The 27047-nt window shown below is 37.3% G+C and overlaps 1 protein-coding gene across 1 annotated transcript in view; it reads right to left on the bottom strand.

Moving 5' to 3' along the window:
• LOC130541851 (butyrophilin subfamily 1 member A1-like) overlaps positions 1-26402 on the bottom strand; it is a 38005-nt gene extending 11603 nt beyond the window's left edge. Inside the window, exon 1 of the mRNA XM_057307263.1 lies at positions 26202-26402. Coding sequence (XP_057163246.1) covers positions 26202-26316 — 115 coding nt within the window. The 5' untranslated portion in view covers positions 26317-26402. The remainder of the gene's footprint in view (positions 1-26201) is intronic.
• Positions 26403-27047: the final 645 nt, after the last annotated feature.

The raw sequence follows: 27047 nt of genomic DNA, 5'->3' as shown, positions 1-27047 counted from the left end.
TACTATAATCTACTATTAAAATGAAGTTGTTGTGTTAAGAAAAAATAGAACACTGTAATATATTACCATTTTAGAAAATAAGTGTGAGATACTGTGTACAACATAAATTTTCTGGAACATTACTATAGTTTATCTCAGAATAGGCATAGTGAGTAACTATAGGTTAAATACAAATCTGAAAGAAGTTGAATTTTGCCTGGTTTAAATATTTTAAAAGGTTACATAGTCTTTTGTTCTAATATTGAAATTAACATATTTCTTTCTTAAGCTTCTAAGGGTATCATTTAGAAATGTAAACATCAAAAGCGATAGCATTCCTGACTCACTGTCACTATGTATGCTTAACCTAGACACACATGGTTCCAAGTTCTAACTGCTTGCTTGTCGTACATGTAAGGAAAGCTCAATTTTTCTTTTATATAGAAGCAATTAACTAACACAGATAACCCCCTAATTACTAGATAAATTTTAAATGATGTATAGCTAAAAGTACTGTCAAATTCTTTTTACTTAAGGACACATTTTTGTTTTTACTTTACTTTCTTAGCTTTATTGGGTTATAATTGAAATATAAAAATTGCACATATTTAATGCACCTTGATGAGCTTGGACAAGTTTTTTGTTATATATTTTGGGATGTGCATGTAATGGATCGAACCAGCTTCATTGGAAAAGGGGATGAAATTTCTTTCTCTATTGCAATTTCACTGATTGAGTGTTACATGATCAATTTCATTAGCAGATTGCTTACAATGGACATTGCAGTCTGGTTTGGAGCTTATTATTAATAAAACAATTCATTTCTTTTTATTGAAGATTAATTGACATACCTACCATATTGTATTAATTCCAGATGTATACCATAGTGATACATTAAGAAATGTTCACCAAAATGTCTACTTGCCATCACTGTACAATGTTGTTAAAATATTATTGACTATATTCCCTATGCTGTATATTACATCCTTATGTCTTATTTTATAACTGGAGGATAGTACCTCTTAATCTCTGGCATTTCTCATCCATTATTCCATCCCCTGACCTCTGGCAAACATCAGTTTATTCTCTATATCTATGATTCTGTTTCTGGATCATTTGTTCATTTGTTTTCTCTTGTTTTGTTATTAGATTCCACATATAAGTGAAACCATATGGTATTTGCCTTCCTCTCTCTCACTGATATAACTTGACATAATACCATCTAGGTCCATCCTTGTCACAAATGGCAAGATGTTTTTCTTTCCTAAGGTTGAGTATCATCCATTGTGTGTGTGTGTGTGTGTGCATGTGTGTGTGTGTGTGTTTGTGTGTGTGTGTACAACTTCTTTCTTTACCTATTTACTATTCACAGATTAGATTGCTTCCATATCTTGGCAATTGTGAAAAATTACTACAATTTATATAGGAATGCATATGTCTTTTCATATTAGGGTTTTTGTTTTTCAAATACTTAGAAGTAGACTACTGAATCATAAGGTAGTTCTATATTTTTTAACTTTTTGTGGTGCATCCATACTATTGTCCATAGAAGTTGCACCAGTTTACATTCCTGCCAAAAGTGCATTAGGATTTCTGTCACTCCAGATCCTCACCAAACACTAGTTATTTCTTCTCTTTTTTATACTAGCCATTCTGACAGGTGTGAGGTAGTGTGTCATTGTGGTTTTGATTATTTCCCTTGTGGTTAGCGATTTCTAGCATACTTTCATGTGTCTGAAGGCTATCTGTGCGTATTCTTTGGAAAATGTCTACTACCCAGTCCTCTGCACATTTTTTTTGTTTCATATTTTTCCCATTGATTGATTTGTATGAGTTTTAATACATTTGGATGTTACCACTTATTGGGTATATAATTGACAATACCTTCTCCAATTCAGTATGTTGCCTCTTTGTTGTTTTGATTGTTTCATTTCCTGTGCAAAATCTTTTTTTAATTTAATGTGGTATTATTTATTTTTGTTTCTGTCATCTATGCCTGAACAAACAGATCCAAAAATATCACTGAGTGGTATCAAAATACTTATCACCTATACTTTTTCTAGGAGTCTTAGAGTTTTCCATCTTATATTTAAATCTTTAAACTATTTTTAGTTTGTTTTTGTATAGGGTGTAAGAAATGGTTCAGTTGCATTCCTTTGCAGAAACTGTACAGTTTTTCCAAATACCATTTATTGAAGACACTGTCCTTTTCCCACTCTACATGTTTGCATCCTTTGTTGTAGATTAATTGGCCATATAAGTGAGGGTTAATTTTCTGGCTTTCTATTTTATTAAATTATCTCTGTATCTGTTCTTATATCAATCCTACACCTTTTAAATTAATATAGCCTTATAATATAGTTTGAAATCAGGAAATGTGATAACTCAGCTTTGTTTTTTGTTTCTTCCCCCTCTATTTGTTGTGGTTGTTTTCATTTTGTTTTTGACTATCTGGGGTCTTTTGTGATTTCATACTAAATTTGTATTATTTTTACTATTTCTGTGAAAAATTCCTTTGGAATTTTAATAGGGATTACAAAGACTATGTAGATTAGTTTGGTGGTATGGACACTTTAACAATGTCTTAAAGTTTTCAAAGAACAGATCTTTTACCTCCTTGATTAAATTTATTCCTGGGCTAAGGAGGAGAAAAGACGGCAGAGGAGTAGGGGACCACTTTTTCAGTTGGTCCCCTGAGTCGAGCTGGGTATCTACCAGACCATCCTGAAAACCCACGGAATCAGACCGAGATGCAGGAAGATACATCTGGATCTCTACAAACTAACAGCTCCAGCACTGAATATTGAGGTACGAAGCGGGGAGCTGTGAATCTGCACACAGATATTCTAAGATAAATGGAAGGGGGGAGGGAGCCAATGTGCTCAGGCGCCAGGAAGCAGTAGGCACTTACACTGGGGAGGGGCCGGACTCACAGATCGGCACTTGTGAGAGAGCACACTGGGACCATGAGTCTGGGATCAGGCATGTGACCAGACTGAAAACCGGAGCTCCAGAGTGCTCACTGGAACCGGACTGATCCTGGGAGCTCGGGAGTGCATGTGCGACCAGACTGAATAATGGTGCTCCAGAGCATGTGCAAACCACACTGAAACAGGGAGCTTGGGAGCATGCACGGGAACCAGGGGAGGCTGGCAGTGTTAGAAGCACAAAGGAGAGATATGTGCCAGCCCTGAAAGTGAGGGCTGGGACACCGGCTGTGGGGTGCACAACCTGGGACTCTTGCAGAGTTTTTAGCAGCTCTGACAAAAACAGAGTTAAAGTGGCCAAGAGAACTCAGTGGAGAGCAGACTACGATCTCTCTGTTCTGAGACAGGGGCTAGGATATGGCCACTGCTGCTCTCTCAGAAGAGTCACAGAAAACCGCAAGGGAAAGCCACCAGAGAATAAAAGCCCGGAAATAACAGCTTACCTTGTGCCCATCCCCGTCCCCCCTTGCAGGGGACGGGGTGAATGTACCCAAACAAGGTTGCCTGAATATCAGAGTGGCAGGTCCCTCCCCCAGAAAGCAGGCTGAAAAATCAAGAAGCCCACATCCCTAAAGTCCCAGTGAAACAAGTGCACACTGCCTGGGTTCTGGTCAATAATTTGGGCTCTGGGCATCCCCACAACCTCTCCTCATTAGAATGATGAGGAGGAGAAATCCCCCCCCCCAGCAAAGAAAAGATAATGAGCCTGTGGCCTCTGCCACAGAACTGATGGATATGGATATAACCAAATTGTCAGAAGTGGAGTTCAGAGTAACAACAGTCAGGATGATATGTAGGTTTGAAAAAATATGAACAAAAATATTAACGAGAATATAGAATCTCTAAGGGTGGAAATGAGAGTGAAACTGGGAGAAATTAAAAATGCTATGTATCAAATGTAGTCTATACTAGATGCTCTGACGGCCAGGGTAAATGATGCAGAAGAATGAATTAGTATATTGGAGGGTGGGATGGTAGAAGAGAAAGTTAAACCAGAAACTTGGCTCAAAAAAATCCAATCTCAACAATGTAGATTATGGGAGATTACTGACTCAATGAAATGTTCCAATATCAGAATCATTGGCATCCCCAAGGGGGTGGAGAAAGAGAGAGGTCTAGAAGAGAAATTTGAACAAATTGTAGCTGAGAACCTCCCTAATCTGGCAAAGGAAAGAAGCATTTGTGCCCAAGAGGCAGAGAGGACCCCTCCCAAGGTCAATGAAAGCAGACCTACACCACGTCACGTCATAGTGCATTTCGCAAATATTAGATCCAAGGACACAGTACTGAAAGCTGCCAGGGGGAAGGAAATCCTTACGTACAGATGGAAAAATATCAGAATAATGCCAGACCTGTCTACAGAGACATGGCAGGCTAGGAAGGGTTGGCAGCGTATTTTCAAAGCTCTATCTGAGAATAACATGCAGCCAAGGATCCTTTATGCAGCAAGGCTCTCACTCAGAATTGATGGAGGGATAAGGACCTTCCAGGATAGGCAGAAACTGAAGAAATACAGAACCACCAAAACAGCCCTACAGGAGATATTGAGGGGGGGGTTCTATAAAGGTAAAAAAGCCCCAAGAGTGATACAGAAGAGAAAGTTACAATCTATAGAAACAAAGACTTCACAGGCAACATGACATCATTAAAATCATATCTCTAAATATTCACTCTCATTGTGAATGGCCTAACTGTTTCCATAAAACGCCACAGGGTTGCAGATTGGATAAAATACATGACCCATCCATTTGCTGTTGACAAGAGACTCATCTTGAACCTAAAGATACATCCAGACTGAAAGTGAAGGAATGGAAAACCATTTTTCATGCCAATGGACCTCAAAGGAAAGCTGGGGTAGCAATTCTCATATCAGTTTAGATTTTAAACTAAAGACTGTTAGAGATATAGAAGGACACTATATTATTCTTAAAGGATGTATCCAACAAGTGGATATGACAATAATAAATATCTATGATCGCAGCAGGGGAGCAGCTAGATACACAAGCCAACTCTTTTTTTTTTTAAAGATTTTATTTATTTATTCGACAGAGATAGAGAAAGCCAGTGAGAGAGGGAACACAAGCAGGGGGAGTGGGAGAGGAAGAAGCAGGCTCATAGCGGAGGAGCCTGATGTGGGGCTAGATCCCACAACACCGGGATCACTCCCTGAGCCGAAGGCAGACGCTTAACTGCTGTGTCACCCAGGTGCCCCCACAAGCCAACTCTTGACCAGAATAAAGAGACATATAGGAAATAATAGGTTAATAGTAGGAGACCTCAACACTCCATTCTCAGCAATAGACAGAACATCTAAGCAGAAAATCAATGAAGAAACAAGAGCTTTGCATGACAAACTGGACCAGATGGACCTCATAGATTTATATAGAACACTACACCCCAGAACAACAGAATACTCATTCTTTTTGAATACACATGGAACTTTCTCCAGAATAGACCATATAGTGGGTCACGAAACAGGTCTCAACCAATACCAAAAGACTGAGATTATTGCCTGCATATTCTCAGACCATAATGGTTTGGAACTTGAAGTCAATCACAAGGAAGAATTTGGAAGAAATTCAAACACATGGAAACTAAGAACCATCCTGCTCAAAAATGATTGGGTAAACCAGGAAATTAAAAATCAGTTTAAACAATTTTTGGAGACCAATAAAAGTGAAAACACGTCACTCCAAAACCTATGGGACACTACAATGGCGGTCCTAAGGAGAAAAGATATAGCCATTCAAGCCTCATTCAAAAGAATAGAAAAATCTAAAATGCAATTTTTATATTCTCACTTCAGGAAACTGGAGCTGGAACAAAAGAACAGGCTTAACCCATGCACAAGAAAGCAGTTGATCAAGATTAGAGCAGAGATCAATGAATTAGAAACCAGGAGCACAGTAGAGCAGATCAACAGCACTAGAAGCTGGTTCTTGGAAAGAATAAATAAGATCAATAAGCCACTGGCAAGACTTCTTCAAAATAATAGAGAAAGGACCCAAATTAATAAAATTATCAATGAAAGGGGAGAGATCACGACCAACAGCAAGGAAATAGGAAGGATCATTACAAACTTTTATCAACAGCTTTATGCCAATAAATTAAACAACCTGGAAGAAATTGATGCCTTCCTGGAAACCTATAAACTACCAAGACTGAAAGAGGGAGAATTTGATGATTTAAACAGAACAATTGATTATGAAGAGATTGAAGCAGTGATCAAAAACCTCCTCCAAACCAAGAGTCTAAGGCCTGATGGATACCCCAGGGAATTCTACATTCAAAGAAGAAATAATACCTATTCTCCTGAACTGTTTCAAAAAATAGAAACAGAAGGAAAACTACCAAAGTTTTCCTTTGAGATTGAAGCAGTGATCAAAAACCTCCTCCAAACCAAGAGTCCAGGACCTGATGGATACCCCAGGGAATTCTACATTCAAAGAAGAAATAATACCTATTTCCTGAACTGTTTCAAAAAATAGAAACAGAAGGAAAACTACCAAAGTTTTCCTATGTGGCCAGTATTACCTTGATCCCCAAACCAGGCAAAGACCCCATCAAAAAGGAGAATTACAGATCGATTTCCCTGATGAATATGGATGCCAAAATGCTCAACAAGATCCTAGCTAATAGGATCCAACAGTACATAAAAGGGATTATCCATCATGACCAAGTGGGATTCATCCCTGGGATGCAAACGTGGTTCAATTTTCGCAAATTGATCAGTGTGATAGATCATATCAACAAGAGTTAAAACAACATATGACTGGATTAAGAAGATGTGGTATATATATACAATGGAATATTACTCAGCTATCAGAAAGAACGATTTCTCAACATTTGCTGTAACATGGACAGCACTGGAGGAGATAATGCTAAGTTAAATAAATCAAGCAGAGAAAGACAATTATCATATGGTTTCTCTCATCTATGGAACATAAGAACTAGGAAGATCAGTAGGGGAAGAAAAGGATAAAGAAAGGGGGGGGTAATCAGAAGGGGGAATGAAGCATGAGAGACTATGGACTTTGAGAAACAAACTGAGGGCTTCAGAGGGGAGGAGGGTGGGGGAATGGGATAGACTGGTGATGGGTAGTAAGGAGGGCAGGTATTGCATGCTGCACTGGGTGTTATACACAACTAATGAATCATCGAACTTTACATCAAAAAACAGGGATGTAATGTATGGTGACTAACATAATATAATAAAAAATAGTATAAAAAAAGAGAAGAGTTAAGAACCATATGATTCTCTCAATTGATGCAGAAAAATCATTTGACAAAATACAGCATCCTTCCTGATTAAAACACTTCAGAGTGTAGGTATAGAGGGTGCATGCCTCAATTTCATAAAAACCACTTATGAAAAGCCTACAGCCAATATCCCTCTCAATGGGGAGAAGCTGAAAGCCTTTTCCTTAAGATCAGGAATATGACAAGGATGCCCACTCTCACCATTATTATTCAACATAGTACTAGAAGTCCTTGCAACAGGAATCAGACAGCAAAAAGGGATAAAATGTATTCAAATCAACAAAGAAGAAGTCAAACTGTCTCTCTTCGCAGATGAGATGATACTCTATATAGAAAACCCCAAAGACTCCACCCCAAAATACTAGGACTTACAGAGTAATTCAGTAATGTGGTGGGATACAAAATCAATGCTCAGAAATCAGTTGCATTTCTATACATGAACAATGAGACTGAAGAAAGAGAAATTAGGGAATCCATTCCATTTACAATGGCACCAAAAATCGTACGTTATCTCAGCATTAACCTAACGAGAGACGTAAAGGATATATATTCCTGATACTACAAATCACTCTTGAAAGACATGAAGAAGACACAAAAAGATGGGAAAATATTCCATGCTCATGAATTGGAAGAATTAACATAGTTAAAATGTCCATGTTACCCAGACCAATCTACACGTTCAATGCTATCCCGATCAAAATACCAACGACATTTTTCAAATAACTGGAACAAACAGCCCTTAAATTTGTGTGGAAACAGAAAAGGCCTCAGGTCGCCAAGGAACTGTTGCAAAGGAAAAACAAAGCTGGGGGCATCTTGTTGCCGGATTTCAAGCTATACTACAGAACTGTGATCAAAAAGACAGCATGGTACTGGCACAAAAACAGACATAGACCAATGGAACAGAATAGGGAACCCAGAAATGGACCCTTGGCTCTTTAAGCAACTAATCTTTGACAAAGCAGGAAAAAAATATCCAGGGGAACAAAGACAATCTCTTCAATAAATGGTGCTGGGAAAATTGGACAGCTATATGAAAAAGAATGAAATTTGACCACTCTCTCTCATCATACACAAAGTAAACTCCAAATGGATGAAAGACCTCAATGTGAGACAGGAATCCATCAAAATCCTAGAGGAGAATATAGGCAGCAACCTCTTTGACATCAGCCAGAGCAACTTTTTTTCATGACACATCTCCAAAGGCAAGAGAAACAAAAGAAAAAATGAACTTGTGGGACTTCATCAAGATAAAAAGCTTCTGCACAGCCAAGGAAACAGTCCAAAATACTAAGAGGCAGCCCACGGAATGGGAGAAGATATTTGCAAATGACACTACAGATAAAAGACTAGTATCTAAGATCTACAAAGAAGTTCTCAAACTCAATACACAGGAAACAAATAATCAAATCAAAAAATGAGCAGAAGATATGAACAGATACTTTTCCAATGAAGACATACAAATGGCTAACAGACACATGAAAAAATGTTCAAAATCATTAGTCATCAGGGAAATTCAAATAAAAACCATCTTGAAATACCACCATACACCAGTTAGAATGGCAAAAATTGACAAGGCCGGAAACAGCAAATGTTGGAGAGGATGTGGAGAAAGGGGATCCCTCTTACACTGTTGGTGGGAATACAAGTTAGTACAGCCACTTTGGAAAACAGTGTGGAGGTCCCTTAAAAAGTTAAAAATTGAGCTACCCTATGACCCAGCCATTGCACTACTGGGTATTTACCCCAAAGATACATATGTAGTGAAGAGAATGGCCGTATTCACCCCAATGTTCATAGCAGAATTGTCCACAATAGCTAAGTCATGGAAGAAGCCGAGATGCCCTTCAACAGATAACTGGACTAAGAAGATGTGGTCCATAAATACAATGGAATATTACTCAGCCATCGGAAAGAACGATTACACAACATTTGTAGCAACATGGACGGGACTGGAGGAGATTATGCTAAGTGAAATAAGTCAAGCAGAGAAAGACAATTATCATATGGTTTCACTCATTTATGGAACATAAGAAATAGCAGGGAGATTGGTAGGAGAAGCAAGGGAAGAATCAAGGGGAATTTAACAGAAGGGGGAATGAACCATGAGAGACTATGGACTCTGGGAAACAAACTGAGGGCTTCAAAGGGAAGTGAGGTGGGGAATCGAATAGGCAGGTGAAGGGTATTAAGGAGAGCACATATTGCATGGTGCACTGGGTGTTATATACAGATAATGAATCATGGAACAAGTCATCAAAAACTGGGGATATACAGTATGTTGACTATTATAACAATATAAAATTATTAAAATTAAAAAATAAAAAAGTAAATTTATTCCTCGTCATTTTATTCTCTTTGATGCAATTGTAAATGAGATTCTGTCCTTAATTTTTCTTTCTGATAGGTCACTGTTAGTGTGTAGAAATGCAACGTAGTTCTATATATTTATTTTGTATCCCGCAACTTTACAGAAAATTAATTCTAATAGTTTTTTGACAGATGCTTTACATTTTCTGTATATAATATGCCATTTGCAAACTATGACAATTTTACTTATTTTCCAATTTGGATGCATTTTTCTTGAATACTTTCTGTGGTTAGGAGATCCAATCCTGTGTTGAATAAAAGTAGCAAGATTGGGTATCATTGTCTTTTTCCTGATCTTAGAGGCAAAGCTTTCAGCTTTTCACTGTTGAATATGATGTTAGTTCTTGGTTTGTCATACACAACCTCATGTTGTGATATGTTCCTTCTATATCATAATTGATAATAAATTTTGTCCAAAGGTTTTTCTGCATCTATCTAGATGTTCACATTATTTTTATCCTTCATTTTGTTAATATACTGTATCAGGTTGATTGATTTGCAGATTTTGAAACACACTTCCATTTCTGGAATAAATCCCAATTGATCATGATGTATGATCCTTTTAATGTGTTATTGAATTTAGTTTGTTAATATTTTGTTGAAGGTATTTGTACATATAGTAATCAGGGATATTGACCTTTATGTTTTTAATAATATTTTTCATTATATTACGATAGTCACCATACAGTATACCCCTAGTTTGTTTGTTTGTGTTTTTTTATGATTTTATTTATTTATTTGACAGACAGAGGGACAGCCAGTGAGAGAGGGAACACAAGCAGGGGGAGTGGGAGAGGAAGAAGCAGTCTCCCAGCAGAGCAGCCTGATGCGGGGCTCGATCCCAGAACGCCAGGATCATGCCCTGAGCTGAAGGCAGACGCTTAACTACTGAGCCACACAGGCCCCTCTACACCCCTGGTTTTTGATGTAAAGTTCCATGATTCATTACTTGCATATAATAACCAGTGCACCATGCAATACGTGCCCTCCTTAATACTCATCACCGGCCTATCCGAATTTTTTGGGGGGTGCTCTCCTTTTTTTCCTTGATAGGTGTGGCTAAATGTGCTTGATATAGTTTATCTTCATAAAGCATCAACATTTAGTTTCATTGATCCATAGAACACTGTATCTATTTCATACATGTCCACTCTGATCTTTCCTTCTGATTAATTTCTTCCTTCCAGTAACTTTGGGCTTGTGTTTGTTCTTTTTCTAGTTCCATTAGGCATAATGTTATATTATTTATTTGAGATTTTTCTTGAGGTGCACCTCTATCGCTAATCTTCCCTCTTAGAACTACTTTTGCTGCATTCAATGAATTTTAGAATTTTTGTTTTGTTTTGTTTTGTTTTCATATGTTACTCACTTTCATTTCATTTCCATTTAGAATGAATATATTTCTCCATCCTTCACTTTCACTCTGTGTGTCTTTAGATCTAAATAAAGTCTCTTGTAGACAGTATATAGATGGGTCATGTTCCTTATCCATGCAGCAATCCTGTGTCTTTTAATTTGTGCCTTTAATCCACTTATATTTAAAGTAATTATTTGTAGGTAGGTGCTTACTGCCATTTCTTGGGTTTTCAGTAATTCTCTTCTGTCTCTTTCTTCTTTGCTTGCTCTATTCCTTTGCAAAATTATGACTTTGACTTTCTTTAGTGTTATATATGGATTCCTTTGTCTTTAACATTTATGGATCTATTATAGACTCTTGGTTTGTGGTCACCATGAGAGAAGTACATATATGACAATCTATGTATTTATCAGAGTATTTTAAGTTGGTGGTCACTAATGTTTGAATACATTCTAAAAGCACTGTATTTTAACTCCTCCTCCATGTTTTATGTTTGACATCATATTTTTATCTGTTTATTTTTTATCCCCCAACTAATTATTCTTGATATAGATGATTTTACCGCTTTTATGTTTTAACATTATTACCAGTTTTATAAGTAATTAATCCACCATTTTTCTATATGATTACCTTACCACTAAAATTTTTATCCTATACTCTCTCATTTCTAGTTATGGTTTTTAATTATCTTTTTAAAAAAGTCTTTTTAATTTCTTATAAAGCTAGTTTAGTGGTGATGAACTCCATTAGATTCTGCTTCTCTGGAAAACTATCTCTCAAATACTGAATGGCAATTTTGCCAGTAGAGTATAGTTGGTGGTCATTTTTCCCCCTTTTTTCCTTTAACCGTTGGATATATTCTGCCACTCTTTTCTGGCCTGCAAAATCTGCTGTGAAGTCAGCTGATAGTTTTATGGTGCTTCCTTTACATGTAACTAATTACTCTTCTCTTACTGCTTTTAGGATCCGCTCTTTATCTTTAATTTGTGACATTTTAATTATAATGTGTTTTGGTGTGGGTTTCTTTGGCTTTATCTTTTTTGGGACTCTGTATGCAACATGGACCTTGAAGTCTGTTTCATCCTACTCCCCAGATTAGTGATGTTTTCACCTCTTGTTTCTTTCAATAAGTTTTCTTCCCTTTTCTCCTTCTCCCATCTCCTTTTGGGACCCTTACAAGGTGAATTCTAGTGTGCTTGATGTCATCCCTTGAGGTCCCTTAAACTATCCTTACTTTTTATTCCTTTTTGTTTTTCAGTTTTGGTAATTTCTTCTACCCTGTCTTCCGGAATGCTCATACAATCTTCTGTATCATGTAATCTGCTGTTTATAACCTCTTGTGTATTTTTCATTTCTCTTATTGTATTCTTTGGCTCTGGTGGGTATTGTCTCTATGTTTTTTATATATTTGTTGGCATTCTCACTGTATTCATCCCTTCTTCTTCTGAGTTTGGTAAGTACCTTTATGACCTTTACTTTGAACTCTTTTTCAGGTAGTTTTCTTGTGTCAGCTCTTAGCAGGGTGTGCCACCTGGCATCAACAGACTAGAGAGAGAATTCCAAAATGTCACCTGGCAGTTCTAGGAGCAGCATGGCAGAAGGAGATAGCAAAAATGGATTATGCCAGTGTCTCAGTCCATAATGATAGACTCAGCTGTCTTCTGCCTTTTTGGTAGGGACACCAAAATTAGTAAGTGGTCCTTCTTCATGTATGGTATATACATTTTTGATATAGTATTTTTGCAGCTGTTTTCTTGTCAAGTGAGTTTATGTGAAAGCCCTTTATAAAAAAAAGATTTTTCCTTTTCCTATAATGCTATCATTTTCCTTGATGTATTCCTTGTTGTTTTTCAAATACAGGTGTTTTGGGGGCTTACTGTTCCATGCAGAATATAAGGGTTAGGGTACCTATTGTGGTACCTGCTGTTCATGGAAGTTTCTTACATTTGAGATGTCTCCTGACTATGGAATATCATCCTGGGTGCTTTCGCTTTGGTTTGTTTTCTTTTGTTTTGGTTTTGGTTTTGTTTTTCTTTTTTCCTTATCAAGACTGTATGTTTCCCTCTTTTACCCAACTCAGTGCTGACCTTTATGTGAAGTCTCTGTTCATCTAGTTTCAAGTTCTACTTTCAGAGAATTACGTATGTAGTTGTAGATTTGTTGTGCCTGTGGGAGGAGGCGAGGTCCTTTGCCACCATCTTGAACTATATGCTGTTTAGTTCTTTTCTATATTTGTGGAAAAGATGCTCTGTGTTGGTAGGAAAATTTACTTTTAAGTCTCTTCACTTAAAATCTAATTTTTCTTTACTGGTTTTATATGCAAGTGAAATAAAATATCTAAACTCCCAACAAAGTCCAACCTACTTTTTAAATTTTCCTGTCATAGGCTTCTCAAGACAATTGAGATTATTAAGTATTTATTATGCATTATCCACATTTTGTGTAATAGGATTTCTTCACTTCCTATTTGTAGTTCAAGCCCTTCTGTGTAGAAGTAAGGCATCTGTTTTTTGTGCAATCAGAAGTACAAAGATAGCAAGAAAAGCAACCATCTGATCAAAGTAAAAACATTAAAAAATAATGTATTTTTGCAGAAGCTGTTTTTTCACCTAGTGTATATTTAATTCTAATAGAGTCCCTACTCTATGCAGACTATACTTAGAAATGAATGCCGGTGATGGGTATTAAGGAGGGCATATATTGCATGGTACACTGGGTGTTATACACAAATAATGAATCATGGAACTTTACATCAAAAACTAGGGATGTACTGTATGGTGACTAACATAATATAATAAAAAATTATTTTATAAAAAAAATAAAAAGCCAGATTACATGAGCTCTTATAGACTAAAAAAAAAAAAATGAGATTGGACAGGTTGATAATTGAAAGCAAACAACAGGGAGTGGACTCTGACCAGGCAAGGTAAATCTGTTAAGAAATAAGTAGGATGGGTGTGTGGCACAACTTGTCTGCCACATAATTGGGCAAGCTGGGATATAGTTAACTTGAGAATCTGTATGAAACTTAAGGTGAATTATGGGCATTACAACATCTCAGACAATAACCTACTGTCTCTCTCTCTCTCTTTCTCTCTTTTCTAGAGCAATATTAATAATAGACAGGACATTTCTAATTAAATGGTACATAAGGCTTAGAGTTCAGTGGTACATTTATTTGCCAAAATATATCTGGGATGTCAAGAGATTGGGAGGCTACAAAATGAGATTTGGGCCCTTGGCACATTCGCCATTTGGAGCTGGATATTCTGACTCAGACATGATGAAGTTGTATGTGATGTGAGCCAACTCACAATTTATGAGTCTTCACAAAGATCCATTGAATAATTAATTGATGGAGAAAAACTGAGCTTATTGCTTAATAATAAGGGAGAGCATCATCTCAGCAGAATCTTTACAGTATCTAAGAAAGGGAGGTCAAAGTGGTACACGTTCAATGCTGTCTCCCATGTGCTGGGTGTGTTGGCTTTCTTATCACTGTTGGTGTAGGATTCAGGAACTATCTTGTGATAGTCTGAGAGTAAAGACAACTAACTGGGCCCTGGCATTCTGCCCTTACTACTTTGAATTCCTTCCTCACAATGCCTGTAAAAGTAAATGCTGCCAAAGATATGGAATTGTCTGTTGTTCTCCCATGAAGAAGGTGAGGTGGTGTAATACATCCACCAGATTATCTAGCTGTTCATCTAATTAACCACTGTGACAGACACAGACAAACACCTACCTAGCTTAGATATATGATGCATACTATGACATAAAATTGCTGCCCCTTCTTCACAAAGGCCAGGATCTATACTCCATTCATTTATACTAAATCTAGAGGCTTACAAGTGGTATTGTTATTATTGGTTACCAAATATATTGTCTCTCTCAAAATGGGAAGAAGAAGCCCCAATGTTGGTGGCATTGATTCCATTCAGAGAGGTCAACATCCCCTCTCAGGTAGAACAAAGGTGTCAGAGTTGTTGAGATGGGTGCCACCTCTCTAAACCCCAGGAAACTTCAGCAATATTCTTGATGTGATGCCATTTGGAAGCTGAGGGAGAATTTGGTAACCGACCCCTAGGTTGTTAGTGTACTTTCCTCATTTTGTAGGGACTGGCTAAGGGATCTACTTTCTCAGTCCAAAAGGATTCCCTTTGGGGCTGTCTCCTAACACATTGGGGTCAATTTGGACATCAGGATTTAAAGAAACACCTCATCTTCTATAATAATGCCTGGCTTCAATGTTCTCTGGAGGATGATGAAAAATGGCCCATTAATGGGTCCTTAAATATCAATACTGTTTATAAATTAAACCGTTATTGTAGATGTCAGGGAAAATTGACCAAAATCCCAAATGGTCAGGCCCTTATGGGCCAGTACCAAAACATTGATCTGTTCATCCTACCTTAGGTGGCCTAAGGACACCTCTCTCTTTACCCTCTAGCCCTTAATCCATCATCAGTTCAGCTGCATTGACCCTTCTACTTCTGTTAATCCACCAAGTCACCTGTGATATGTCATGTTTTCTATGTGCCCCCACCTTGTCTCTCTTGTAAACTTGTTGCTGTCAAGATACTGTACATGCCCCCTTTTATTTTTCTGAGTCACATATTTCCTCTCTGTCTGCTTCTTCTTTTGTGTGTCAGATATGGAATGTTTTGAAAGAACTGGATGAATGTTGCCTGGCTCTTGTTGTTTATGGGCTTTCCTCCCTCATTCACTTCCAGGGTAATAACCATGATAATTGGAGTCAATTATCTGGTTAATATACCTTAAGACAGGGACTTTAAGGAATATTCCAAAACAGTTGCCAAGACTCCTTTTGTTTCAGGGAGTTTCCCTCTCTTCTCCAGCCCAACATGGGCTGAGCTGCCTATTTTCACTTTTTGTTGGTGGATAGAAAGTGTGTGTATGTTTCTCTGTCTGAGCTGACCAGGTTTAAGACTGGGAGTCCTCTTTCTCTGCCTCTGGACTTTTATTCTCCTCCAGCCTTGCTGATGGCACCTCACCTTCTTTACCTCAACCTTCCCTTCATCCTGTTTCTGCCCCACTATGGGTGCAGCTTGCATAACTGGCTCCTAAACCATCCTCCATGCCCCCAGTGCCTTTGGCTGCTGCTCCTCCTATCCTTGCTATCAGGAGCAAAGAGCACCCCAAGCAGTTGGACCACCACCGTATGAGGTTCAAATGCAGCACATCCCTAATCAACATGCAGGGTTCCAAGGGTTCTCTTAGACATAAACTGTCCACTTCCTTTTCCTATGGGTGTCCCCGGTAAAAAATTGATAGTAGGAACAAATTGTTGACGTTTAAGTGGACCCAGGTCCAACATATTTGTATTTAAACTAATTTGTTAGTTTAATTAAGGCAGATATGTCTTTAGAGTTATTAGCATTAAGTATGAAACTTTTATTCTACCAAGTTTTACTAAAGGTCAGGTAAGCTCATGAGAATCTCTGTTGCAATTTGTCCTCAAGAAGATGACTTTTTTATATTTTATTTTATTTTTATATTAATTTTTTATTACATTATGTTAGTCATCATACAGTATATCCCTGTTTTTTTATGTAAAGTTCCATGACTCATTAGTTGCATATAACACCCAGTGCACCATGCAATACGTGTCCTCCTTAATACCAATCACTGGCCTGGAAATTAAAAGTCAATTTAAACAATTTTTGGGACCAATGAGAATGAAAACACAATGGTCCAAAACCTATGGGACACTGCAAAGGCGGTTCTAAGGGGAAAATATAGAGCCATTCAAGCCTCACTCAAAAGAATAAAGCAATCTAAAATGCAGTTTTTATATTCTCACCTCAAGAAGCTGAAGCTGGGAAATTTATGAATTATTTATGAATTTCAGACCTAAATAATTCTGGGTAAGTGACAGTTCACAATTGGTTACAACTTTTTTTTTTTAAAGATTTTATTTATTTATTTGACAGAGATAGAGACAGCCAGCGAGAGACGGAACTCAAGCAGGGGGAGTGGGAGAGGAAGAAGCAGGCTCATAGAGGAGGAGCCTGATGTGGGGCTCGATCCCATAACGCCGGGATCACGCCCTGAGCCAAAGGCAGACGCTTAACCGCTGTGCCACCCAGGCGCCCCTATTTTTTTTTTTTTAGTAAGAAATATATAAAGAATGGGAATACATATTGTTGAGGGGAAAAAATAAAGGTAATTTTGTCCTAAAGTGAGACTGGTTGTTTGCTGAGATAAGGGTTAGGATAAAATCTGAATGAAAAGGAAAGTTGTAGAAGGTTTGTGAAGGGAAATCTTTAGAAAATATTGTTATATATGATCAGGACTGTGGTTGAAATGAATGGATTTTAAAGTACATTGGTATAAGACTGAAATTCTGCTTTTCTCTTTGTTAAAAAGACAAAGTTTCTTTGAATTGATAGTTTGCTCTTTATAAGACAGTGTAAAGAATGTTGTTGTTGTTGTTGTTGTTTTTCTCCCCAGAAAACCAGTTTTTTGGTCTTTTTTGCTTTTTGTTTTATTTTTTGTTTTTCTTTATCTACCCTAAAAGCGAAGCTTCTATGTTTTGTCTTTATCAGGATTTTATTATTTTTTATTTTTATTTTTTAAAGATTTTATTTATTTATGTGACAGAGAGACAGCCAGCGAGAGAGGGAACACAGCAGGGGAGAGGGAGAGGAAGAAGCAGGCTCCTAGCCAAGGAGCCCGATGTGGGACTCGAACCCGGAATGCCGGGATCACGCCCTATCAGGATTTTATTACTTAAGAAAGGTAAAACTACTCAGGGCTGCGGGCTGGGTCAGTTTAGAGCATGCACCTCTTGATCTCAGGTTTGTGAGTTCAAACTCCACTTTGGATATGGAGCCTACTTAAAAAAATAAATAAATAAATGAAACATTCTTGATGTTGAAGGAGCTAAGTATTGCTAACAAAGATATGATTTCCTATAGAGTACCTTATTGTCACCTTGGTTAAATATAAATATTAGATTTATAATGATCTGTAATACTTCTAGGACATGTGCTTTAACTCTCCGAGATTTTTAACAAACTTTAAAGATTTAAATGGTAAATGGAGTCCTTTTTACTAATTATCCTTGTCTATTTGGTATGTGAAGTTACTCAGACAGCATTGTCAAAACAATAGTGATAAGCCTTAGGTTGTGTTGTATGGGTAAATGCTATTCTAGAAAATATATGAAATTCCTGATCTATAAGTTATAATATGCCCTGATAAAAGGTCATTACTTGAATTATAGAAATGTCGTGGGTCACAGAAATAACCACACTTTTCTTCAATTGCATTATAATAAATTCTCATATCAGATCTTTAACCATGTCCATTTCTGATTTTTTCTTTGTCATTTACAGTTACTGTTCTGAAATGGGTTTTGATTGCAAAGAGGTTCACAGAAAGAATTTTTGACAAATACAGGTGTTTTATATATTTAAAATCATAAAACTGTCCTGGGTAAGAATTTCCAGAACTAATGGGAAAGCTACATTTAAACTGAATAAATATGAAAAACATAGGACTGAATGAATTAAGGAAAATGATAAAATATTCCTTTGTGAAAAAAATTGAAGCATTTATCTTTTCTCCCTACCTGAACCCTCCAGAATTCTAAACTGTCAGTGAGTATTCTTTTTTCCATGGCAATTAAAATCATTTGCATAAGTTCCATGAGAATCTGTTCTCCTGGCAACAGGACACCATTGGAAACTCTGGTTATATTACCAAGTCTTTGACTGGAATGTCATGTTTGAAAGAGAACTGGATAGACCTGGAGAGAACAGATAGTTTTAAGGAATTGAGGTTGAATATTGAAGCCAATAAAGCCCCTTGAGAATTTGGCCTGATATTATGTTTATGGATTTCCCAGCAGCCTGACCAGGTGAGTGAGGAATGACACTCCTTGGCAGATGCAGGATATATTGGAGACCTTGAGAAGAGGAATACACCTTCTACAGGTATTGAAGGCTAGTATGATGACAAATATTTCACTTTGCTCTGGCCTCAAAAGGTTATTAAAAGTTCAATCTGGAGATTCCTTATGAAAAGTTGCAGCAAAGCACATTTTAAAGGATCCATGTAATCAATCAGTATTTTTGATGAGCTTATATAAATAATTAGATTAGTTTTGTTAAAACCATACTTGTTTTATAAACAAATTAGTCTTGATTTGGCTATCTCTGGAAATGAGGGTAAATTTAGAGAGAAAAATGTGTTTCAATAAAGTATCTGTTTAGATGTTAGATTTGAGTTTAGATTGGCTTTTTTTTTTCCTTCAACAAAAGTGTATTCCCATTCCTTAGATCTTTCTTACACATACAGAATTGATTGGATTTTAAATGTTTGTTATTTGCCTAAACTAAACAACTTGAAGTTACCTTCAGAAGGATTGCCATAATAGCTCACATATAGACAATCCTGTGGCTTGTTAGTCTGTGGTATAATAAAAGAGACCCCCAGGACATGTGATTATTTAAATATCTGGACAATGGGATAAACTTCACAATAATTGTGTAACTCAGCTGTCACCTTGATCAATTCTATGTGGCTGAGATAACAAAATCTGTTCTAAAAAGTCAAAGCGTACCCCATTCCATGAGGTTAACTATAGGTTTGTGGAGATAATGGAAGGGACCCCTTTTCTTATAATAGAACTGGAGAATGAACTTGGGGATGCCCTTATCTCCTGGGACAAGTCATTTCCTACTTGCCAGTGATTCCTCATAATTAGGATACAGTTAATGATAGACATCAGGTTTCATAATGGTTTTATCTCTTAGCCATATTGGTCCTGGGAGGCATCTCTATTGATATAAATTACAAGTAGAGGGTTTACCCAAGCACACAGTGGCCACCTTTAACCAAATCTAACACATATAGGGACATTTCTATTACAAAAAAAAAAAAAAAAGAGTAATGTTTCTTGCTGTCTTATGCTAAATGTTACATGGGACTCTCCAGGACATAGGAGGCCTTTCTCTTATCCTCAAATTATCAAGATTTTACCTGAATATGCCAACCAACAGATTGGCTCTGATGACAAATTTCCTAAGTACATATTCCTTCCTATCATACACTCAGGAAAGATTATATCGAATATGGAGTGGCTATATGTGGCTTACTCCAACAATAGGAAAACTAAGATGAAGACCTTTTTATTCTGGGAACAGAAAAACCATATACTTGATTCATGACCCAATATTACTCATCAAATGGGATGGCTCACCTCAGAAACCTGTGACCATACCATTAATTTACAAGCAACCAATTGGCTTGCTACAGACTGAACAAGGCCATCATGCCTCAGATGGCTAGCATCCAATCGACACAATGATTATGTGGGGCAAATTTGTAGCCTTGGCTTCCACCAGGCTGGACTAGAATATGTACTATAGGTTATGCTTGGATGCAAGGTTATAACACTAAGACTATCACATGTCTGTATAATCTTCCATATCTAAAACAATGTTGGAAAGATCCATGTTTCATTAGTATGATCATTTGACACCTATTTTTCCTCCATCAGTAGGTTTAGAAGATGTCATATAGCACATGGAGGTCCCTGGTAAATACACAATTAAAGTGTTAAATGACTCTCAACCTAGCATTACATTACTAAGCAGTAATGTAACTCAAATGCATAAACCAATTCCACAAAGTAGAATGACATTAGATGTCTTAACGGCAGCACAAGGAGGAACATGTGCCTTTATTAAAGCAGAATGTTGCATCTACATTCCAGATTATAACAAAACTATATCAGGATTACTTAATGATAAAAATAAACCAGATCAGAGCTCTTAAAGACCCTACATTGTCACTTAATGATTAGTTAAGTTCCTGATCCAGAGGTGGACTATGATCCACACTAAAAGGCTTCACCCACACTTAAAAAAAAAAAGGTTTATTCATTTATTTTAAAGAGACAGAACATGAGCACTAGTGGGAGGAGGGGCAGAGGGAGAGGGAGAGGGAAAATCCTCAAGCAGACTCCCTGATGAGCAGAAAGCCTGGCACAGGGCTGGATCTCAGGACCCTGAGATTATCGCCTGAGCCAAAATCAAGAGTCAGCTGCTTAATCAACTGAGCCACTTAAGTGCCTCTGGCTATCATGCTTTTTATTTTTATTATAATAGTAATCCTCGTAAGATGTCTCACTTTGTTCTCTCCTGTTGCTGAGATAGATGCAAGTAGCTCCTGACTTCTTCACCCAGTCAACAAATGGTCCTTACTACTTGAAAGAAATTCACCCTGATGTCCAATCTGGACTCTACAACAATGTCCTTCTGTAATCTGTATCTGTATATCAGATTCTGTATTCTGTATATCTGTAATCAATACCTGCAGGGACAGATATTGCCAATTTCAGTTCATATGTAGGGATATCTCTACAACCCCTGTAGGTTGAACAAATCATGGAAGATGAGCCCTTTGCCCCTCAACAACATTCAAGATTTAAGGACCAAAAATTGTTCAAGAGGGAAATGATGACAGATAGAATTAAAAAAAAAATGTTCACTTTTAGCCCAGAAACTCTCTCCTATAGCTCACATAATTCCTTTTTTTAAAGATTTTGTTTATTTATTTGAGTGAGAGAGAGGGTGAGAGAGAGAGCACAAGAGGGGAGAGGGTCAGAGGGAGAAGCAGACTCCTCTTTGAGCAGGGAAGCTGACTTGGGACTAGATCCTGGAACTCTGGGATCACAACATGAGCCCAAGATACACACTTAACCAACTGAGCCACCCAGGCATCCCAAGCTTGCAAAATTTTAATAAGGATCAAGTATGTGTTACTTACTACATTCTTAAAGGGTCTCAAGCCTGCCTGTACATCTCACATAGCTAATACCAAGCTGAATGATTTAAGCACCAGTGAAATCTTGCAAAAGTAGTTTTATGATCATACATTTGAAGGAAACACTTCTGCTCTAATACATAAAGCACCTCCCCTCCCCTTTGAGCACTAAACACATAACAATCAGCTTCATATAGCAAAAGTGCGGCTCTTTCTGCTCATGGGTTCTGTCCTTATGCTTCTTAAATAAACTTATTAAGATGCACCATTAAACATTTCAGGAATTTTATTGTTTTCAAGATGTACTTATTTATTTTAGAGAGAGAGGGTAAGAGCATATAGGGCAAGGGCAGAGGGAGAGAATCTTCAAGCAGACTCCTCACTGCACATGGAGCCTGACATGGGGCTTGATCTCACAACCCATGACTCTAGCCGAAAACGAGTCAATAGCTCAACCAACTGAGCCATCCAGGTGCCCCAAGAATTCTTTTTTGACTCTCATGCTCAATGATCCTGAAACATTCTGCTTTAGCAATTCCATTAACAAAAACTGCATCCCACTTCGCCTTTATTTTCAAGTGAAGAGGACATCATAGTTGGCAAGATTAATGTTATAGAGATCTGATACAACATTAGACCTATATATTTTTTTAAAAATGTATTTATTTAACAGAGAGAGAGAGAGCAGAAGCAAGAGGAGTGGCAGACAGAGAGGGAAAGGGAAAAGTAGGCTCCTGGATGAGCAGGGAGCCCATTGAAGGTCTTGATCCCAAGACCCTGGGACCATGACCTGAGCAGAAGGCAGATGCTTAACCAACTGAGAGACCTAGGCACCCCATTGACCTATACTTAACAATATTGTATTGTGCACCTAATTTTTTAAGAGGGTAAAACTCACCTTCAATATTCTTACCACACAAATATGCATATGCATGCACACACAGACACTTAAAAAACAGTAAAGTGAATAATCCTTTTACTATACTATTGGATCCTATTAGCTAGCATCTTGTTGAAAGGCTCTGTACCCTGAAAACTATAGAATGTGCGTGAAAGAAATTGAGGAAGACACAAAAAAATGAAAAAAAAATCCATGGTCATGGACTGGAAGAAGGAATATTGTTAAAATACCTATGCTACCCAAAAAAATCTAAACATCCAGTGCAATCTCTATTAAAATGCCATCAGCATTTTTCATAGAGCTGGAACAAAGAATCCTAAGCTTTGGATGGAACCTGAAAAGACCATGAATAGCCAAAGTAATGTTGAAAAAGAAAACCAATGCTGGAGGCATCACAATTCTAGACTTCAAGCTATATTAAAAAGTTGTAATATGAAGACAACATATATTAAAAAGTTGTAATATGAAGACAAAATCGAAAACAGACACAGAAATCAATGGAACAGAATAGAAAACCCAGAAAAGGACCCTCAAGCTTATGGTCACCAAATCTGTAACAAAGCAAGAAAGAATATCCAATGGAAAAAAAGACAGTCTCTTCAACAAATGGTGTTGGGAAAATTAGACAGCCACAGGCAAAAGAATGAAACTGGACCACTTTCTTACACCATACACAGAAATTAACTCAAAGTGGATGAAACACCCAAATGTGTGACAGGAATCCATAAAATCCTAAGGGAGAACAGAGGCAGCAACCTCTCTGACCTCATCTACAAATTTTGGCTAGACACATCTCCAAAACAAGGGAAATGAAAGCAAAAATGAACTATTGGGACTTCATCAACTAAAAAAACAAAACAAGACAAAACAAAATAAAACAAAAAAAAAAGAAAAAAACCCTTTTGTATATCATAGAAACAGTCAACGAACTAAAATGCAGCCTACGAAATTGGAGAAGATATTTGCAAATGCCATATTAGATAACGAACTAGTATCTAAAATCTATAAAGAATTTATCAAACTCAAAACACAAACAAAATAAAACAAAAAAACACAAAACAAAACAAACAAACAAAAAATACAAAAAATCTATTCAAGAAATAGGCAGAAGACCTGAACAAACATTTCTCCAAGAAGCCATTCAAATGGCCTACAGACATGGAAAAAAGGCTCACATCACTCTGCATCAAGGAAATACAAATAAAAAGCAAAATGAGATACTGCTCTACACCAGTCAGAATAGCTAAAATTAAGAACTCAGGAAACAACAGATATTAGCATCGATGTGGAAAAAGGGGAACTGTCTTACCCTATTGGTGGGAATGCAAACTGTTGCAGCCATTATAGAAAAGAGTCTGGAAGTTCCTCAAAAAGTTAAAATAGAGTTACCCTACAACCGAGCAATTGCACTATTAAGTGTTTACGCAAAAGATACAAACAGGCATTTGAAGGGCCACATGCAACACAGTATTTATAGCAGCAATGTCCACAATAGCCAAACTATGGAAAGAGCCCGGATGTCCTTCAACAAATGAATGGATATAAACATATATATAATGGAATATTACTTGGCCAAAAAAAAGACATCTTGCCCTTTGCCACGATGTGGTTGGAGCTACAGTGTATTATACTAAGCAAAACAAGTCAGTTAGAGAAAGGCAAATACCATATGATTTCACTCTTATATGGAATTTAAGAAACAAAACAGATGAACATAGGGGAAGGGAAGGAAAAATAAAATAAGATGAAAATAGAGAGGGAGGCCAACCTTAAGAGACTCCTTAACTATAGGAAACAAACCGAGGGTTGGAGGGGAAGTGGGTGGGGGATGGTGTAACTGGGTGATGGGTATTAAGGAGAGCAGTTGATGTAATGAGCACTGGGTGTTATGTGCAACTGATGAATCACTGAATTCTACCCCTGAAACTAATACAGTCTATGTTAATTAAATAGAAATCAAATAAAGAATTTAAAAATGATAAAAAAATAAAAATAATAATTTAAAACAGCATCACAGGAGGAAACTCATTGAGGGCACAAATATGCTGATTAACTTGACTGTGGTGATTTTTACACAGGTGTTTGCGATTGTTTGCAAATTTTTACAGTTCACTTTTTCCTCTTCCCTCAATATGTCCACAAAAGGCTTGTGAGCCCTTTGCCCAGGTGACCACATGTACCACTGTGATAAGGCTGAACTTTACCACAAGTTTCCCTTCTTGCCCTCCTCAGATGAGGACCTAATGATATTTAAATGCAGAATATAATTTGTGTCTTTTATCTATGTGCCCCACCTTCACCCCAATAAAGATACTTGCACATGAGCCTTCCCAATCTTTAGGCTCCCAAACTGCTTAGCTGACCTCCTCTCTTGGCATGTCCTGTGCCTTTATCCATGTAACCCCCTGGATGAAATATGACGGTTTCTCTTGAACAGGTGAGAAAAATACACTTTGTTTTCCTGAGTGTCCCTTGCATCCCCATTGTTGTGGCTGAATCTGATTGATTATCTTATGAAAGAAAACAGAACACCAACTGCCCCAAATCAAAGCAGTATATTAAATATGTGCACTTTTGTATATCAATTATCCCTCAAAAAGCTAATTTTAAAAAGAAAACTTCCCAGATATAATTCATTTTCTTGAGTTCTGTTACAAATTTATTTATTCATTTATTTATTACAATTTATTTTATAAGTGCTAATTGCTTTCCTGTATTTTAAATGATGATGTTTCTGAGGAAGTGGAATGAGATACAAATTATCTCCCTTATTTGTTGACAAATTATGTATCTTTTTCTTGCTGTTCCATAGCATATCTTCATTAAAATCATCATGCTTATTATCTATCAAAATGTGTTGATATTTCAGTTTTGGGTTTTTTTTGCAATGAAATAATATACTTCATACTTCTTTCAACTAGCCTTTTGTCTGGCGTGAGCATGTCTTCTCAGTTGGACCACTTTTCTCACAACCTTATATAAATATAACATTTCCATACTGTAAATGATATCCAATCTCAGTTCAAATGCACTCATGTGAACATAAGGGCATTTATTAAAGCCAAAAGTGTTCAATACCCTGCCAAGGGTCATGCAGCTGGATGGGTGCAACATGACCATGGATCCCTAAGTTTCTGACTCTAGGTTCTGACAGCAGTGGGCAGAGAGCATTCCTCAGGGAAGCAAACTGACTTTTCTTTTCCAGGCTCAGCTTAGAAAATGTGTTACATCAACTGGACCAAATTAATAACAGAGTGTGTTGAGATTTGAGATATTCCTCTTCTATTATATACAGTTTATGAATCATCTTTTCATAATTATATGATTTTATCCTAAAAAGCATAGAAAGGGAAAGAGACACAGGAAGATGGGGAGGGGGGGGACAAACAAAGAAACAAAAAATGACTGAAAGAACAGTTCTGAGGTTGTCAGCTGGTCCAGGTAGGACCTGGAAAAAAGCAGACCCCTGGCAATGTGCTATGGAACAAAATTACTTCTGAGTTAAATTCCAGGGTAAAGAAAAACCCACCTATCCCTCCATCTTACTCACCTGAACCTGGCCAGGGAAGCAGAACCAAGAGAAGAAGGGTCCTGATGTTCACACATAAAGGCTGCATCCCAGCTGGTGGTCCCAGGGCTGGAAGGTAAGGCCACTGCCCTCCCATGAGCTGTCATGGGTCCCAGTCCTGAGGTCTGGTTCACTTATATTCACACTGTTTCTAAAACACTGTAAACATGACGCCCAAACAGAAAACTGGCTTGTTAGGCCACTCACATATTGGAAAGTGAAAGCAGGAAGCAGACTCTGAACAAACTGACTCATGCTTTTATACATTGAAGGGCCCAATAAGGAACAATGTTAACACACGGTTATCAATCACAGGATGAAACAAACACCTTACAGAATGAAGAAAACTTTGACCCTATCTTCAGTTTAGTATGAAGATAGGTTTTCTGAATTAAAATTAAAAAACACTCTTTTACTCTTTCAAGGCAAATGAAATTAATAACAATCAAATTCTTGTATTTGGCACAAAGCAAACATGGACAGTGTCACATAATGCAGACAGAAGCTCCTGTGCAGAAGTACAGAGGTTGGAAAGATTGCCTAAACCTCCAATCCCAGGGGAGGGTGTTTCAGCGATGTGTCCCAGGAGAGGGAATCTTCTCCTTCTTTGATCCTACATTTTTGGAGCAAGCATGGGAGAAGCTGTGTTGCATATTTTAGCTATAATATATAAACAAACATCACAAATCAAGAGTAAAAATGGAAAAAAATAAACTAATTATAAAAATGTGCCAAACAACATAAATAGGCATGGTTTATGATTACTCTATGTTATCCATAGAGTGCACTTAGGTATATAAATACTTATATGAAAATATGTACAACATC

Source organism: Ursus arctos, unplaced genomic scaffold (assembly GCF_023065955.2).
Source record: "Ursus arctos isolate Adak ecotype North America unplaced genomic scaffold, UrsArc2.0 scaffold_5, whole genome shotgun sequence".
Classification (NCBI taxonomy): domain Eukaryota; kingdom Metazoa; phylum Chordata; class Mammalia; order Carnivora; family Ursidae; genus Ursus; species Ursus arctos.
Note: the sequence above shows the minus strand (reverse complement) of the source record. Positions and strands in the feature narration are given on the sequence as shown.